The sequence below is a fragment of the Lepisosteus platostomus genome, chromosome 14 (genome assembly GCF_059453375.1).
Source record: "Lepisosteus platostomus isolate fLepPlt1 chromosome 14, fLepPlt1.hap1, whole genome shotgun sequence".
Classification (NCBI taxonomy): Eukaryota; Metazoa; Chordata; class Actinopteri; order Semionotiformes; family Lepisosteidae; genus Lepisosteus; species Lepisosteus platostomus.
In genome coordinates this window covers 4,613,447-4,633,304 of record NC_142624.1, presented here as the reverse complement: position 1 = coordinate 4,633,304, position 19,858 = coordinate 4,613,447, and the positions used below count along the sequence as shown (strand labels likewise).

At 36.8% G+C, this 19,858-nt stretch overlaps 1 protein-coding gene across 2 annotated transcripts; it reads left to right on the top strand.

Moving 5' to 3' along the window:
• On the top strand, window positions 1-12,906 carry LOC148648761 (cytotoxic T-lymphocyte protein 4-like). 2 transcript variants are annotated; one of them, XM_088606646.1, is made up of 6 exons: window positions 1-200; window positions 2,240-2,572; window positions 3,663-3,790; window positions 5,804-5,854; window positions 6,052-6,087; window positions 8,956-12,906. In XM_088606646.1, the coding sequence occupies exons 1-6, from the start codon at window positions 152-154 to the stop codon at window positions 9,073-9,075; spliced, it is 717 nt and encodes a 238-aa protein (XP_088462772.1). In that variant the 5' UTR covers window positions 1-151; the 3' UTR covers window positions 9,076-12,906. The 2 variants fall into 2 exon arrangements, with proteins under 2 accessions (XP_088462772.1, XP_088462773.1); XM_088606647.1 differs by lacking the exon at window positions 5,804-5,854.
• The last annotated feature ends 6,952 nt before the right edge of the window (window positions 12,907-19,858 follow it).

Here is a 19,858-nt window from a genome sequence, read left to right as displayed (position 1 = left end):
AAAGCAAAGCTTCGCATCTAGGTGAGTCAAACTCTTCCAAGCCTTTCCATTGTCATCATCATACATGAACCGCCCACAGAGAAACTACAGCAGCAGCCAAAAAGTTAAAAAAAAAACAGCAGTGTGACTGAGAGAGCTGGAATCGCTGAACATGCTGTCCAGACTTTTTCTTTTCTATCTCTGCTTTGGTCACTTAAAGGGTAAGTATTTATTTTTTCTCGCTCAGCTGTTTCTCTTATTTAGTCACAATTTAGTCCCTACTGCCACAGCCTTTTTATTTCTCTCAAGGCAAGGCTGAAGTTTCAAAGTGATCTGAAGATGAAGAGCACATGCAAGAGATTAAACATTCGTCGTTAGCTACAACGTTATTTTAAGGCTTTATAGTCAAAGTTATTTCCATTCTTCCCACAAAGACAGAATTACTTAAAAACATGTTCTGAAATGATGCAGGGATGTGATTAAAGTTTAATGTGTATTTGAAGCTAACTGTTTACAGTTTCAGTCTGTTAAAGGTAATCCTGTTCATGTTGTGGCTGTTTTGATGGCCCGACTGAGCAAAGCACAATTTTCAAAAATTACGTTATAGAGACTTTTTTGTGTTTAACTTGACATAAGTATATCCATCATGGAATGGTAAAAATAGCACCTTTTTCAGGAAACTGCTTCACAGAAAAGATTTTGGATCAAAAACCTTAATTCTCTTCTAAACTATCTGGCAGAGTTTTCTGTGTTTCTTTCATTCTGACATTCAAGTCTAACAATATCATGACTTGGAAATCCCAGACCATACCTCAGATTGATGAAACATTAACAGAAACTAAAATAATGTTACATTGCAGTTTGTAAAAAATGCTCAATGCCCCAAAAATGCATATCTGATTAAAATAAAGAGGACAACAGTCCTGTTTCTGTTTCTTTATAGTTTCAGTTGCTTTACTGAGTTGAAGATCCCCATCTAATTGAAACTGCACTACACTGAGGTTTTTTTTACTTAAAACAATTTAAAAAAAATGTTAATACTTAAAACAAATCTTGGGAAAAATATAGTAGATGAGACAGACACCTTCTTGAAAAATAAAGATTCATTACATTAGATTCATGCGATCTGAAAGCAATGTGACAGCAATTCCAAATTTTCACCCGAAGGTGATAAAACTGTCTACAAGGTGCGCACACATCTGTAAAACAGGCCAGAGATTCAAGCACAGATAAACAGAAACAATGTTTAGCCTGCAGTATAATTGAAGCACACGGGCAATGAATCACTCTACCATTTGAAAATAATTGTGAGATTAACCCATCAAATACAGTACACACCTACAAAGAGACACAGACTGGTAGTACCCTTCAAAATTGCAGAAATGTCATGTACAGTACACTTAAATCCCGGTTTGAGAATGTCTTTGCTGTTCTGAATAGACTGCTGGGAACAAAATGATTACACTTTCTACTGTAATATTAACATTCTATGTTTGCTTTACTGCTAAATGTCCTTCTAAGTGTGTAACGCTGCACTCTAGGTATAATGGTATTTTAGGCTATTTGTTCTTGCAAATAACCAGGGATCTGTTCAAGGGAATGTCAGATTAAATTGTGACGGAGTTAAGTAACATTTCTTGAGGAATTGAAAGGTTTTCATTTTGCTGTCTTTTTTATTTTACTATGCAGTGCTGTCTTTTCACAATGTCTAAGGTCGACAAGCATGAGTGGACCCTGTTAGCAGTGGCTCCTGTCCATGCTCTGTGGGAACTTTGGAATCCCCACATAAGCAAAAGGAGCAGGCAACAACCAACCTGTCCTTACAGTTCTAGGGCCGAGCATGCAGACCTGAAGAATGAGCTTCAGTTATGCCAAGGATATGTGTCACCTATTTAAATAACTAGCTAAGCTATGCTAATTCATGTTGATGGTTAATGCTGATGACTAACGATGTGTAGGCTTTGATGGAGACATAAAATAACACAAGACACAGGTTTCAATGATCACTATTGTTTGTTTTGTTAACAAAAATAAAACTAGCTTTGATTTGAGGTAAAAACACACTGTTATGGGGCCAAATTGCTAGTACCTACTTCCACCAACCCTCCAGTTTGGCCAAAAGACTTGAGACCCAACTTGAGTTACCTTGCTCTCTCTGCTCTGCTAAAATGCCAGTTGTTTATAGGTGTACTGGTGTAAGTTGGGTTTAACCCAAAGGGCTTGGAGAAATGTGTCTAATTTCTTGATTTTTTTCTAAAAGCCTTCCAGGTTTCACAACCCCATCGACAGACTGCAAGCACCAATGGAACTGTAACCTTTACGTGCAGCTACACAAGCCCCACAAAAAACTTTTCAGACGTACAAGTTCATTTGATGAGGAGAGTACACAATGACTCCCTACCCTGTGCCAAGTTACGCAATGATATCCAGAAAAGTGTGAGCTGCCTCATGTCTGAAAAGAAAGGCAGTGTGACTTTCAACATCTTCAATTTTACACACAACGATACCGATCTGTATGTTTGCAGAGTGCACAGAAAACTCCCACTTCCTTTTGTGAGCAGAGATGGTGATGGGACATTGTTGGTCTTTCCTGGTAGGTGCTTATTCCTTCCTCCACAATGAACTCCGAAGAAGCTTACAGGGTAGCTATAATAGCTTTAATAAAGGGTTCTCTCTGTATTTTCTCTATGAGTAGTCATAAACCTTTAAAAGCAGAATTCCCAGTAGTACTTACGAAAAGAGAAAGGATATTATTAGTTTAGTGAACAAGGGTTAGAAAACGTGGGCTAAATTTAGGCTTGGATGGAGAAGTCCTGTTGATATTTTATAGATTCATGATTCAGTTGGTTATGTGATCTTTTGATTAAAAACATTGTGCTTATGCGATACGTATATTAGAAAAATCCATATGAGCATGGGAACTCATCAAGGATTCATCTACCAGCATTTGGAGATGTATAAGTTCAATAACATGATCTGGATGTTTTATTTTCAAAACTGCTAGAGAATGTCCTGAAAGCCAGAGAATGACCCCTTTCCCCTGTGAATGAAAGGTGTCCCAGGACATGATATCTAACAGACCCAATGTTATTTCTTAAGTGGAAAAAAGAAAAGAAAATGAACTTTTAAAATCCTTGAAAGTTCGCATTTACAATGTATTGTAATTTACAATAACAAAATGGAGATTGGACTTGTTTGTAAATGTGTTCAAAAGAGCATGAATGTGTTTGAATATCAGATAATTTAATTGACACTGTGATGTTTATGCCGTCATTTCTACTTGAATGCGTCTAAAATAAAGTTTCAGATTGTTTCACTATATTTCTCTTCCTAATTGGCTAAAGGATATGAAATAGGTGCTATCTACCTCTCAGGTCTACTGGTACATTTGATATTGAAATTGGATTTAAACTGGCTTTCTGGTTCTTGTTACATTATACATTACTTGTGTGGCACAAGTTCTGTTAGGGACAGAACTCATGCATTGACCCTTAACCTACAACTGCTAATAATAACGAAATAATAAGTATTCAGAACTGCTACTTTCCTCCCAGCAATAAGGCATTGGATTCCAAAGAATCTCTTGCACTTTACCAGGAGGATGTTACAATTAATGTTAGAACTAACAGAACTAACAAAAACAAAAAGACTATATAGTGATTTGTCTTTATTTCCTTCCCTAGAAATTAAAACAGAAGACACAAAGCCTTCTATATGTTTGGATGATAGTCTTCTATGGATTTTGGTTGGAGTTGCTGCATTTTCCATTATTTACAGCATAAGTGTGACCTTTGCTTGTTTGAAGCTGAAGGTAAGTGTAAGCACTAAATATGTAACTCTTAATTCAACACAAATGTATGCATGTTCTTCCTATAAATGAGATTAAATAGTAAAATAAATGATGGAAATGTAACATTTTCATAGTATGTACAGTAAATTTGGCTTGTATTTGGCACTGTATTGTAAGTTAAGAACTAAGAAAGTGTTCTGGTCAAAGGGTCTTTAAAGGTCCCACTATCTATTTCCTGAAGCATTTGAAAGGCATGACAAGTACGCAAAACAATTATAACATAAATGTCATTTGATTCAAGACTCAAGATAAGGGTATGTATGGAGGTTCAGGTTTGGAAGATCTACTAATAAAAAAATGCTTCCAAGCTGAGCTTCTGAACGCAAAAACATTCAGTTACTGAGAGGTAACTAGAAACCCTTTTAAAACTTGTAAAATTGTTTAGGATCACTGAACCATGCACCTGTTTTCATGATAAAATATTCAAAATGTTTTTAGTCACTAACTCTCGACCCAAAAAGCAAAACAAGCTATGAACATATAGTATTTTACCTTGATCTGAAATTCTGTTATTATTGTCCAGCCAAATGACTTTCATGTTGTAACAGAAATATTTGGTAGGGGAAGTGGTTTGCCACATACCAAAAAATGGACACACATACACAGATGTGCTCACATGGATGCACACATGCACTAAAGTGTACGCAGATAGCAGACTTGTGGACCAATCACAACAAGCAAAGTCATAAGCAAGTGTTTGATATAACTGGTATCGTATCAAGGTATAAGATAAAATAAGATGGGATTGTATTGATCCTGAAGGGAAATTGAAGATTAGAGTATAGTATAGTATTACCAAGTTAACAAGTAAAAATAAGTGAGTTAACTATTATACTGATCGAACAGAAATGCAATGGTACCGTAAGTAATTACTGTAATTGGAAAGCAGAATACTTTGAGCCATTTCTAACAGATGCCCCTGTTAAGAAAATAACTTTTTCCATACCAAGAATAGATTATTTACACATTTTTAAAGGAAATGAAAACAGTGAAATTAGTGAGCCACGTAGAATATAGGAACACACGGAATTTTACAGAGGAAATAGGCCATTCAATACATCATTGGGTAGTTAGTAACTAATTGATCCCAGGATCTTATCCAGTCATTTCTTGAAAAATCAGGGTTTCAATGTTGACAATATGGCTGGGTAGCTTGTTCCACATTCCCACAATCCTTCGCTTAAAGGAGTGCCTCCTGTTCTTAGTTTTTATTGCATTTACACATAGGCACCTGTATTCACTGGTACTGTACGTGTTCCATTGTTCAGTCTGAATAAGTCTACTTTCCTAATTTTGTCAGGGTCTCTAAGGATTTCGGATGCTCTCGACAAGGCTTAAAAGGCTCCGTTCCTTTACCCTGTCAGGGTAGGACATCAAGTCAAAAGTACATTACTGGGTTTCCCTTCTCTGGAGTGTATTAGTGTATACAATATAAACAGTCGTTAAATCTATATTAATGTACTGTATAGAGTAATGTAATGCCTCTTGTACCTGCTTGACAATTACTGCTTGAGAGGAATGTAATGCTGATGGCGAGCTCTTCACTGCTCAGTGCCACCAGCACATATAGATAGTTAGGTAGAATAGGATTGTTTTTACCCCAGCATCTGATATGACCCACCCAAGAGACAATGTATATACCCAGCGAAAACTGTACGAAAAAAGAGAAATTGGTTCTCTCTTTAGCTGAGTCTGGTCTTGGGATATTTATTGACGTTCACTGGGATTTTTTAAAAGCAATTTGGTTTCGTCCTTCTTCACGGGCTTCTGCTGAAGAACTACCAATACTTTGGTACAAGGATACAAAATCCTTGAAGGCACCAACAGAATCAATGCAGGGGGCTTTCTTCAGAATCCACAGTGAAGCATGCAAGCTTTTAAATGTAAAGCAATGATTTCTTTAAGGACAAGCATTATTTGACAAGCTGCATCCTTCAATTTCACTCCAAGACCTTTTATTTGTGTATACTGTAGGTTTCTCTTGATGAAGAAATGGACCTTTCTGAGGCACACAGCAATGGGCAGGTACTGTACAGTACAGGGAGACCAGAGCATAACCCCAGTGTGACTGCTGAAAATATCATGTACACACTCACACTGTGATGCCTGCACGAGAAATAGAGAGACTCAGCAGAGTATAGTTGCCATTGACTGTATTCTGCGGAGGCTGTGGGGGGTCGCCTGTTCCCACTCTTAACCTCTCCCTCAATGTTGTCTTTCAGGTCCACTTGCAAGCTGGAGACAGACCATCGAGACAGGTAAAATTCAGATTTGTTTCTTTTGTTGTGCTAACGATGCGCTAACGATGTTTAAAAAAGGAAAGTGGGCGTGCATTAGAGAGCAGTCCCCACACTAAAACAGCAGCAAAGGACCAGGGGCTCATAGTGTGTCTGGGCCTGTGAGGAGATGGAAACAGTATCAGCCATCTCCTTTCTTTGTGCGGATACAATAGGGCCAAAATATAAAATGCTAATTTTACATATCATATTTTGCCAATAAGACATGGAACTGTATACGGTAATATTCCATCCATTTTCTAATGTCTTCATCCACATTTTGGTTACTGGGGAGCCAGAGCCTAGCCTGGCATGCAACAGGTACAGGGCAGGGTACACCTTGGATAGGACACCAGTCCATCATGAGCATACACACTGATACACACACTCCCAACAGGTCCAATTTTCCCAGACACTAACAAACCAGTATGTCTTTGGGCTGTGGCAAGAGACCAGAGCACCCAGAGGTAACCCACGTGAGCATGGAGAGAACTCACTGTACAAACCCTACACAAGGAACCCAGAGCTCTGCGAGACACCACTGTGCCATCCACATAGAATTTTAGTTCTGTAATAAATACAAGATATAGAAATATATAATAGATGTAAATACGTGCTTCTTAACAGGCTTCGTAGAGGCTAAGACTGCAAACGTTTGTCAGTTTTCTATGAAAGAATTACAGTTGATATTTTGTGATAAGATTTGAGATTTTCTGTCTCCTGCAAACAGGTAAAAACAGGCTAGGTATTTAGAGAACACTCAACCTGACGTCTGAGAAGGAAAATAAAATGAGCAAAGGCACTTTGCCGAACACATGCAGCTTAACGGTAGACAAATTGCGATGCTCACTCACTTCCAATTGAAAAATCGAAACAATAATTAGTGATGGATGCGATTAAGTAATAGTTCAATTCATCTTGTGTCTTTGAGCTCATTAAGGACTGTAACACACACTGGATCAGCCCTGCAGAACAGACCAACTGCAAGGGCTTCCCAACTCTTATATAAGGTACACAGGTTCAGAAAGAGGTTTCTTTCACACTTCGAAGTCTTTTTGTAAGACGCGTGTGAGTGTTGATACTGTCTTTCACATGTGACAAAAGTTGGTTTCACACTATCAGAGTTACTCATGTCATTAGATGTGATTCCTTCTACTCTCAGCACCTTGTACAGCTGTTAAAGTAAGTTACCTTTATTCTGCATTACTATACCTTTGGCAAAGGCTAAATTAACAGATCCCAGCAAATACTCTAATGCCTTCCACAATGTGATTCAGAAAGAATATTGTAGAGCTGGTTGTGTGCAATGTATACAGTATATATATCCCACTTCATACCCAAATGAAAAACATATTGCATATACAGTATAATCATGTGATTTTCCTATCCATGTGTGAATCAGGTGCTCTCAATATGATAAAGATGACGGAAATAGGGATTAGCTGTGGTCAGATTTTAGGATTTTAAGACTTCACTTGAAAGTAGAATTTCACATTCACTTACATATTTCATATATTGGCGTAATTCCGACATACCGTATGTTTCTATATGCACTGACTCTACAATTACATACTGAGTAAGATTGTGTGAGATTATGTGAGAAATACAGGAAAATACTTTGGCAAACATAATCTGTGGAGAATATTTCCCACTAACCTTTATTTTAGGTGGTGGTTACATACTGTAACAGAAGTTTGAGAGGAAGTCACACTCTGATCTTGCACAACTCTTCTATAGAGTATATATGCTCGCTGGCTGCCCATAGCTCTGATCGCATCTTTTCTAAATCACCTCCCTCCACCCCAACGGCACCCTTGCAGCTGGTACATTCCTTGTCAGCGAGGGCTGTTGTGATGGGGTTGATTTTCAGCAAGCGTTGTTATTTCCCCAGACGGGCAGGCTAAACACATTAAATATGCTATCCCTTTACTGCACGTTTGTCAGCTTGATTCATTGTTATTGGAATTTGACTGAACTACTGAATTTAGAGTTAAGAAACCAATATAATAAGAAATTAATATACTGTTGAAATATTTTCTCTAAATTATATCTGCCAGTCAAAGTCTTTATTTTTATATATATATTTTTTATGTTTCTCACATAGAAGCGGCACTCTTACAGAGTATACACACCCTAGGATTATGGTAGGCCCAAAAAGTAGACATTTTATTGAACACCCTGGAGATAAAACTGGAAAATAAGCCACCAAAGAGAAAGACAGAACACAATCGATCAGCACAGGAGAGAGGTGGCGGAGAGATCACCCTTTGTTTTGGAGTGCCTCTTACTGTACTTCTTTGTGCATGCTTGCCTGTGTGCTGAACCATTTCCTGCAGTTTCTTCCAGATCCTGCTCTCCTTGTCCAGACCCACTGTCTGCTCACCTACAACAGGTCCAGGCAGTAATAAATGAATCAATTACCTGTACTCTGCATGGAGAACAGGAGAGGGAGAACTCAATTAAAAGTTCTCAAATCCTTACAAAAGACAACATTAGCATTTTTGTCCTAAAAAAATCACAAGGTTTGACATATTGCTTTGAAACTGTTTCGATAAATGAGATCATAGGTCATGGTTCAAAACTGGTTTTAAAGGGTAGAACTCAGTGGCACAGTCTGGTTTGAAAATTCCAATGGAGCACACCAGTGGGTTCGATTTTGGTATTCATTGCAATGAAAAAAAGAACTTACGCACAATGTCTGTACTGCTGTACAGTGCCGTACGGTCTGATATTTCTGCCCTTGACTGTGTACATTTATCTTCGGGTCATTTTGTTTTCCCCATTGCAGAGTGATAAGCTCAACATTTTACATTAAGATTGCTTCCAAATCTATGGCAAAATCTGTTTCAGAAAAGAAGACGAGGTGATCCAGATGCAAACAGCGAATATATGGACATGAGGAAAGTCCAAGCCGGAATGCAGGAGCCCTCAAGGGACAGGAACTTTAATTCCCAACATTTTCATATTTGACTTCTTCGTTGATCTCCATTTGTTACTTTTTCTGCCTTTCCATGAGCAGTGACCATACTGTGTTAAAAAGTTCCTCAAGGTTTCTGACAAGAATGGAAGATCTCAAAGAGGCTGCTCCAGAGCCTTCATAAGATAAGAGCACTGCTCTCTCTCATTACTGATGTTACCCTTGTGTGCTCTCTTTGTGAACTTTCCCCATTTACTCCTGTCTTGCTTCCCTCTTCTTTGTCTCCTCTCTGTTTAAAGAGACCAAAAATGAGTATCATCTGCAGCTGTGCTGCATAGATCAGCCTTAAGAACCTTCACAACCGATTAACCATTCATGGCTCTCTAGATGGCTCAACTATACATCCCCCCCTGCTATCCTTCAACAGCTACTGTACTATAGGGAGTTGACCCCAGTTTCCCAGCTAAATGTAACCCTGGGTAGTGGCTATCTTCTTCACATGGCTGGGTGGCTGGACTACTGGGCATCATTAAGGTATAGTTAGGGGTCACATAAGTCACATCAGAGGTGGGTGACGTGGACCTCTTTTTAAATATAGCACTTAAGGTCCCTTTGGATGAAATATATGCAAATGCTAGCAATGATGCACTTAAATCATATTTTTTGGGTAGATCACCACATTAATTTGTGCTTGTCTACTACAAGCACAATTTGCGGTATCACTTTTTTTATGATGAGCAGTAGCCAGAGCAGACAAGGTAGCAAAATTATTATTTCAGGTTTCAGAACTGTTCCATCTCGTGTTCAGTCTTCCTGAATGCCTAATCTGTACCAAAAAAACGCATATACTGTATGAAGCTCATGCATTTCCATATTAGTTCCTTTTTTGGAATGTATATTTTTCTGTTAATATGAATCCCTGTTGACACTTTTGCTTTTTTTGAGTCAAGGCTAAATGAGTCCTTTCTCTTCTGAATAGTGTACACAGAGAAGAATATGTAAAATGCATTCAGTACTCTAATATTGGTAGTACTGCACCATCATCACGTTTCTCCTCATGGGCAATAATAGCAAAGAAGCATTTATATTCATGGTTTTTTCAAACCCATATACCCCCCTTTTCGTGGAATGAGTTAACTAAATTTACCCCCGTTTTGTTGAATTATTCAATTTTAAACTCATAAGTTCAAGTTGTACCATTTCACAATACAGCTATATACGTGAAATGTATACACAGATTTTAAACCAAATATTGTTGCGCAATCTGACCAATCTAGCTCACGGAGGGGAAGGAAGTTACATATCAGCATGTCAGCCAATATTTAACAAAAACAACGACCAGAAACTAACATATGCTGACTGTTAATTATTCAGCCCTAATTGAATTCAATAGTGAAAGTGCCTTTGGAAGCAATGACAGCTGAAAATCGTCTTAGATACATCTCTATAAACTGGAGTTTTCACCCTTTCACTTCTTCGCATACTTGCTCAAGCTTGGTAAAGTTGGTTGGATTGTTGACGGCCAACAATTGTCAAGTCTTTCCACTGATTTTCAATCCGATTCAAGTCAAGAGATTCACTGGGTCACCAAGGACATTTGTCTTGTTAAGCTAAAAGAAACAGGATTTGAGATGGGTTCATCACTCTGCCATACAGTATACAGTAGAACAGCTTTCTGGAGTCACTGGGATATTAAAACTGACATTTTCATCCATCTCACGATAGACAATCACCGTGCTCGAAGGGATATTCAGTGACTTTGGAATTTGCTACGTGACATATTCACGGTGGCCATTCAACTAATTGCGAGACTTTTCAAAGTAATTTTGTGTCCCTGACGTAATTTCGGTTCACCACAGCACAGAGGTGGAGGTAAATACTTAAGCAGTCAGCAGTTCAGTTTTGATTTTTCTTGATGTTTTTGCAGATTTTGTTTCACGCATTCAAGTGTTAAGTTTGAGTTTATAGTTTACATATGACATTGGTAAATTCAACAAAGTGAGACATCATAGGAAGAAGACAAATACTTTTGCAAGGCACTGTAGACATAAGTTTTGCCTATTATTAATACATTAGTGTATTGTTAGAGTCACCGTGTTTTAAGGTTTGCTGTTTTTCCTTTCGCTTTTTAAGTATGGTACTTTTTGCTTCTATTTTTGTTTAAAAAAGTTATTTTTTACTTTTTTACTTGGTTGCAGAAAATATCTTAAACTCAATTACTTTAAGTTGAACAACTGCCAAACTGTTTTAGATTTTCAAGATAGCAAGCTTATTTTTGTACTACTTCAGTGTCTACATTAGACTTGACAATATTATAGACTTGTCAATTTACTATTAAAATGTACTAAAAAGCCTGTTGTATTTTGAGTAATAGTGAGCACATGTACAATCTGTTGGCAAACAGCTGCTTTTTTATTTACCCCCCGATAAAGAAGTTTTTCCCTTTTTCAAGATGCTTATTTAATTAAAGTTTTTACTTTGCCAGTGCCCAGGGGGGGAAAAATGAAAGTTTACTGGATTTGGCATTAGTATATACAGTACTTGATTGTTTTATTACTGAACGTTTGCTTTGCTGGTGTTTGCCTCCAAGAAGGAGGAATTGAAACAAACACTTTTTAATTTGGTTATTTTTTTGGAACCTCTCAAGCTTGAACCATACTTTTTGAATGTAATTGTTCTTCCTGCGTTTCACTTAATGACAATATATAAACACAGAAACAGGAAGAATGACAAAAAAAGTGGGAAAAAAACTCACAATGCAATTTTCCCTCATTGCAAACACCTGCTCTTTCTGTAAATGTAGTTATTACTGAGGATTTTCAAAGCTGATTGTTAAATGGGCCTCAATTCAGTCAGTAAGTAGTTGCATTATTGGTGTGGTAAACGAAAAACAACATGGGCTTTGTGGCTTTTCTTTCTTCCTCTTATGCAGAGAAAATGAACCACAACTGACTTCCTTTCAAGAGCACTTGTGAACGATCTATACTACAAGTGTTCAGAGGGTTAGCACTGGGTTTGGGGGTTCAGGTTAAAAGGTGGGTCATCGCTTTTAAAAAGACCTTTGTCAGCACCTAACTGGGTGGCTGGCTGTTGAGGGTCTCCGCTGGGTAATAGGGGGAATGCTGTGTGAGGCTTGCGGTTTAGAAAATGAAAATAGAACTGTATAAAAAATAAACATGAAACTGATAAGATTCAACACAATCTATTCAAGACAAAAAACAAACCCACAATAAAAATGAACATGCCATATCTTAACTATGGCCTTAACTAACAGACCATCCAGTCTTTACAGTGGTTGTTGAGGAAAGCTTTAAAATGTTTTCTTTAACCCATTACATAAACACTGCTGCTGTATAATCCATCTGTTTATTAATATAGCAATATTAATATAAGCAGAATTTATTGTAGCCTTACTATACTGTAGGCTTTTCACTAATATTACTGTATTTGTGATGTGTTACACAGAACATCGCAAAGCTTTCAGGATGATGTTGATGACATACCTGTAGCAGAGACACTTTCAGGATTACATATAAATGTCAATAAGGATTCAAGCTATTGTACAATGAAGAAGTGGGCTAGGCATCAAATTGAAAGATTGCAGCGAAACTTCAGCACACCCACTAAAGGCCAAATCCAGACGATGCCAGTGTGTTATTGTGTCTGTCACCTTCTAATGCTAAGTTTGGAGTTTTGCTGTTTTATTGTTGATGTGGACAGATTCTGTCCTTCATTTTAAAAGACTGTTATAAAGCAAAAACAGGTACCTGTGATTATAAGTCAAGATGCTTGATGTACAAATGAGTGCCCTTTGGTTTGTCATGGACAATGAGAATGTGTTCTCAAAGTGACATTTCTGAATTAAAAAATTTAAAAAAGCTAAATGATGTGTTGTGTAAGCCATCTACTCCCTCTCAATGCTTACAAATTCCCTTAAAGTATAATAAAAAAAATGGTTTCTTTTTAAATACATTCTGGTGACTTCACTAAAAAAGGAAATCAGAAACTAAAAACTATGGAAGCTTATTAGCGGCAGTGAGAAAAAATAATTCATGTTTTATCTGCAAATGTGAATTGGCAGAAACAGCTCTCTCCTTGCTTTATGCAGTTTTAAAACATTGTAGAAGCATTATGTAAGAATACATTTACAGTATTTGATACTATGTAATATTGTATATCACAGTGTTTTATAACACGTGACCTATCAGGAAATACCCTGGAGGAATGAAACCATAAAGAAACTTTTCAGGCATTTTTTGTGGAGATAAAGAGGTTTTCTACAGAAGCCAAAAAACAATATGATCTTGTTTAAGCATACTGTAATATAATGCCATTTACTGTAGATGCAATGCTTATTGTGTATAAATGCAGTTATGTCATTTAAACACAATAATGACAGTTATTTCATGTTAATTATTATAATATGGTATAGTGACTAGTGAGTAGCTTTCATCGATTCAGAAGTACAGTATGAGTCATACTTAAAACGACTACACACTTTTTGCTTATTGCTTTAAGCATATTGATAAGTGTACTGATAGTACTGAAGTGTACTGATAAGTGTACTGTACATGATTGTACAGTACACTTATCAATATGCTATTGCATGGTAAAAAAGTTTTGAATTAGCCCATGAACTTGCCAAAACGACAAAATGTGATTGTTTTTTAAAGCACAAATACAAAGACAGTAGAAGATACAGACAACTGAGGAGTTTGTCCGCATGCTCACAAAAGCATTTCAAGAGCAGCTCACTTGAACCTGTGAGATAAGTACAGTATTTCAAATAAAGAAAAAATATTTTTAATGCAGTGGAAAAAAAATAGAAAGACAAAAAAGAAGAACAGTAGGGGAAATATAAACTATTTCTGAAAAAATAAGAAATCCAGAGAGGATCTGATTCTCACAGTGCATTATGTATATTTAACTGCCCTGGAAGTATGTGGGAAATATTGTCTTTGGATGAGATGTTAAACTGAAACCCTCACTATTTAACTACTGGCATTAAATTGTCATCAAATTGTCCTGGCCCAGTTCCACTTCAAGATTATACAATCTGGCTACAGTACTGTAGCTCCCTCATGTATCAATAGGCAAACTAGCTTCTCATTTCTCCACCTGCTGGTCAGAATTGTAAATGCTGGGGAAAATAAATGCAAAGACTAATTACCACTGACTGCTAATACTGTTTTAACACGAACCTCTTTTCGATATTTTGTTGCCCTCTCAAAACAATTTTCTTCCTTACAAAACATCTCTCTTCCATATTGGTTCCATATGGCTGCAGTTGACTACACTATAGAAGTTTCTTTACACAGAAGGAAAAGGTGTTTCCCTGACCATCAATCTTTTCAAAGATCAATACTTACACTCTCATGTCTGTCATCTTCCTGCCACTTTTAATAAAAAAGTAAAAATGTCAAAAATGACATATTTATAGACACCACTGGCAGAGGAATGAGGAATTCTGTTGCATAGTTTTGTGAGACAATGCGTTCTGCTCTGCTCTGCTAAAACAATTAGCACAGTGCATCCAACACCCCTTTATAATTAATATGATATGACTGTGAAATTAAAATTTATAAGCTTTAATTTCACAGAGGCAAAGCAAACCTGGTTAGCACTGGGAAATTGAAAAGAGATGAATTGATGTAGACAAAGCCACACTTAATAATGGAAGATAACTGCAGTTTCCTGAGGCTGTACCAACATCCCTAAGTCCAGATGTGGTGATGTGGTCCCCAGAGGCACAGGGAATCGTCCTCATTGAGTTGACAGCCGTTGGGCTGACTGGGAGGGACAGAAAACCAGCAGTTCGAAGCTTGGGAGAGGCTGAGGAGAGAGCCTCAGGCTGGCTCTGGAGTAGGAGAGGAGTGAAGCTGGAAGCCAGGAGGAGATGAGCAGAGACTGGCCATCACCGCCACCCAACAGCAGGTGGGCATTATGGATAAGAGTGACAACACCTGGGTTCTATCTGATGACATTGATTCCTGGCCAACAGCAATAGTTAATACTAAGGGACGCATCAGTAGATGTACAGTATACTATAATATACTATATACTAATATATAGTATATATATACAATATACTATAGAAGCAAACTATAAGCATAACCCTTTTTGATAAAAATAGTAATGATGTGTAGCTCCTTCTTGGCTCAACCAATAACCACATTCACTTGTAGCTCAATGGTCCAATGGACATCGCCAGATGGAAGCTGTGTGATTGTGAAAGGGATTCCCTGAATGGTAGCCATGATTTTGTACTGTACTGTAGGTGGGGTGGGCGTTGGTCCTCATCCAGTGTAACCTTGGTTATCAGTGCAAGAGCAACAGCAACACCAGAAAGAGAGGCCTTACTCCATCAGTTTCTGCTAACTGTCCTTTTAGGCACCATGCAGCTTGCACATGCGTCAAATGATGAATGGATCTGCAAATGGGCACGACAGCTTAAACATCACAAAAGGCTAGGTTTAGTGCATACAAACATGCTGTAAGGTGCAATGCAATGCACGTTTGATTTTATATAGCATCCTTCACATTAAAACAGCCCAGAGCGTTTTGGTAATAAACCAAATTAAAAGTATAAACATACAATCCAGTTGCAAAATCTAAAATATATACAAAAGTGTGCTCAGAATTAGTGTTTCGATTTACACTTAAAAGAGTCTGAGGTTTTTCATGTTCCAGATAACATGAAAGAATGTGCAATGATAGTAAGATACACCTCCGTACTACAGAGTCACTCTCTGTTCACTCCTCCTGTTTGGGAGAGGGTAACTCCAAGCTAACCAAACTTCCAACCACACTGAACTCGCTTGCTGGTACTTCCTGTTTTTGTCACCCTTTCTCATTTTTCTGGTGTCGGTTGTGGCATTAGCTGGCCATTTTTTCATCATTAAAGAAACATTCAAACATCTTCTCGCTCTGTAATTTCTGCCATTCCACACATGTAAAGCCTACATTTTCACTGTAAAATCTAAGATACGTTTACCTAACAATAACAATGAGACCTGAAGTGAGCTAGAAATTTGGATTAAAAAAAAACATTGATCTTTTTTTAACTGCTCATTTTTTCTTTGAACTGTAGTATTTCTACTACATACTTATAACCTGAGATGAGAACACATTAACAGCCATCTCTTAACACACATGGTGTGACTACACAAGTTATTGATTTAAATAGTTGGGGGGTTTACTAGTTATATCAATATGGACTACACAAACAGTTGCTTTCTGTCTATAACTTAGTTAAAGGGTCGTTTAGGTAGGATCCTGGAATAGAACACTGAAGTTGGCATATTGAGTTTAGGCACATACTGTAACTGACCTTCTTGCCTTTGAAAGATGGGTAAATATAGATTTGAAATAGCAAGCTAAGAGAAGCATGGGAAGTCCTGATGGGCAGCTCAGAAAATAGGTTTGGTCTCATCAAACTCTCTCGTCCTTCAAAGTGAAGAAGCAAGAGACTGTAAAGTAAGTTCCATCAATATACTGTCTGAAGCTCTAGAAATTTGGGCCTACTCTTTGAGGACAGAAACCTAGCAGTCATTTTTCAGCACTGAAGAGACCAACAAATAAAGCCGTATTTGGGGTCAAATATATTCTTTTTAGCACCTGCCAGGTGGAGCTAGCATATCTGGGATGCATTATTTGGTTGAGGAAAATGGTTCTAGTCAGGTATCAGTTTTAGAAAGGAGACTGTCCTGTAGTGGGTCTTGTATTGTACAGTGACCTGTTTTACATGCCTAAATCACAGCATCTTGGTTAGGTTGCAACAAGTTTGGCACATCCATTTGGGAACTAATGAAGGTACCTTTTTTAGACTACAGACTCATTCCGTTCATTCCAATACTCAAATTACATTTCATTAAACATGAGAGCAAAGCATTTGAAAACACATCATGAAACTTGAAGAAAAGTTTCTTTTCCCTAGTTTTTCAGTATTTAAATCATCTTTAGCACAGCGTGATATAATAGAAAACTATAATAGAATTAAATACTGTAATTATAAATGCTAAAATATTAAAAGATTCAAACCACTACTAGCATGGAACTAGGGACATTGCTTTATTAACTAAGATCATAGCAAGTTTAACCACTTTCTTTAATAAAACTAGCAAGACTAAATAATATTCTATGGCACTTTGTGGAAAATCAAATAGCTTTAAAATGTATTCCTTTTCTTGCAAAAATGCACATATCCAGAGTAATAATTTCAAGTCTGAAATTGTAGCCAGCAAATAAAATCACTTTGAATACAAATGCCCAGAATTATTTTTGAGTCACCTGACCCATTTAGTACAATTTACAGTTCAGAACTAGTTAATTCCTAATGCATTTATTACTTAAGTTACATTTTAGTCATAGAATGAAGCACAGAACAGTGGCAGTATTTCTGACAAAAATATTTGCTTATATTCATCATTTTTGTCACATGGATAATATTTTTTCTACAAATCGTTTCCTGTAAAGAACTGTTCCCAATAGCACAGCCTTCAGCAGAGTCAGCTAATTTTGTGGGGTGAACCTGAAGATCAGTGGTTTTAAATCTCATTGCATACTTACTCTTCTCTTAACAGGAAACATCATATTGGGAGTCCTTCACACATTAAAAATACCCATAAAAAAGATCAGACGTATGACCAACAAATTACACGAGCAGTGTTTGATTCTATTTCCTATTGTGTCATCTACACTTCTGGGACACATAAAGTCACATTTTAGTGTAAGAGGGGAGTGGTTATGACTTCTATGGTGTTGAGCCCATTTACAAGAAATAGTTCTACTAGTGTGTAATTGCTATTCCAGGCTAGAGAATAATTATTTACGACATGGTAATGAACAACTATTACAAAAGAAAGGCTGTTGTAAAATTAATTTCCATCTTGCAATCCTTTGATTCTATTTTCATTTAACATTGTTTATTCTGCTCAGCTTTCCTACAAGACATTTTCTGGAGGCATAAGGGAATACATTTTTTTTGTTCTGAAAAAAGCCATCATAGTTATCGACTTTACAGCTTTTTCCAGTAGAACAATACTTGCATTTACACTACAATATTTTTTTTTCACCGTGTAGGTTAAAGGATATTTGACCCTGAACTGATTCCGATTAGGTTGCATCTCTTTTTTCCTGATAAGAGATGTTAAATGATACGAGCTCACAAGTGTAAAAATATGGGATGTAAACTGACACATAAGTGAGTGATGAGAGTCTTTAAAAATTTGCTTAATCACCCCAAAACAAAAAAACCACAATAAAGGCAAATTCTAAAATTGTTTGAATGAATGTGCATTTTTTTCCCTGAATCATAGGTGTTATTAAGAACCACATCGTAAAAAGTATGACATGTAAGAAATGAAAGCTATACTTAAACAAAGCAGAAATGATGCATCAATAACTTGATCAAACTGAAACAAGCTTTTAATAAACAATGTAAATACCCTCAAGCATCCTGGGGAAGGAAAGATTTTATACTTGAAGCTGTAATGGAAACTACACTTATTAACCAAGCACAAAATACATCATTTTAAGTAAGTCATAAATGTATAATGTTCCCCTAATTATGTTACCCAAAGCCAATTTAGATGTGCCAGTATTTACCAGCATTTTTGTTACTCAAAAAAACTTTTGGTTTGTAAAAATGCCACTAAACAGATACGTTTTAAACTAGGTCACTTTCAATATTAGAATCCCTTTTCATATGTAGATTATTAGAATACCTCGTACTAAAACAATTACAATGATGGAAGATTTGAAAATATAGACTTCTCAAGAAAACTCCATTCTTGTGTGGCATTTCACACACTGAATAAAATTAAATAAAATTAGTATCCTCTGAATGAAGTCAATTCAATAGTGCAAACAAGCGTGCTTTGAAAATGACAACTGATTTCCTGGCCAAGACAACTTGATTTTTACTCTTTTTTTTGTATGGTACTCACAGCATTTGGGCTTCGGGTTGTCTTTTGTGTGAAATTTTTATATTCTGCTTGTGGCTTTTCTCCAGAAGTAGTGTATTACAATTTTCCCTCTATATGTGTCATAAACCCATTGTCAGAATACTCTTTTAATTGCTTTTGATATGTTGCCACTGATACATTATGTACACTTAAGAGATCCATTTTTTCATGCATACTACCTATAGCTCATAGATGCATACAATAGGGGTCTATTTCAAAGAAATTTCTCATCACCTTGGCAAACTCAAATCTGTCCATCCTCAGAGCATTGCCTACTGTGTAACTTCACCTGGTAAAGTCTTCTTACGACTAAGAATGACATAGCATAGATTCATGTTGGGTAATAAAACAATTACTTGCTGAGCCACTCTGTGGTGAATTGCATTCTTTCAACAGTTTCTGAATGCAGCCATTAAACCACTTTGGCTACTGTTTTTTAAGATTTACTAATAATATGAATTTGCTCTATATCGACTGCAAAGTGTACTTAAACATCTAACCACCTACTCACCTACTATCATCTTAACCTTTAGTCATCTTTCCTTGTAGTCAGCTTATCAGAAGTATTGTGAAGATATTGAATGTTAAATTAAATTTCATTAAAAAGCATCCATTCCTTAAATTAATGTTGCCTTGAAACCAAATTGCACCCTTTGCATCTAACCCTACACAGACACTGCAGCATATTGTGCTGAATTATATTAATTTTAGAATCAAATGTTTCATGAAGACACAAATATATTTTATGGGAATTTTGACCAATACCGTGGATCCGCATCAGATTCAGACACAAACATAGCATGCTTGTATAATAGCACACGAATGAACTGAAGTGGGAGCTAGTATGCTTTACAGTAAAAAACAAGTTACA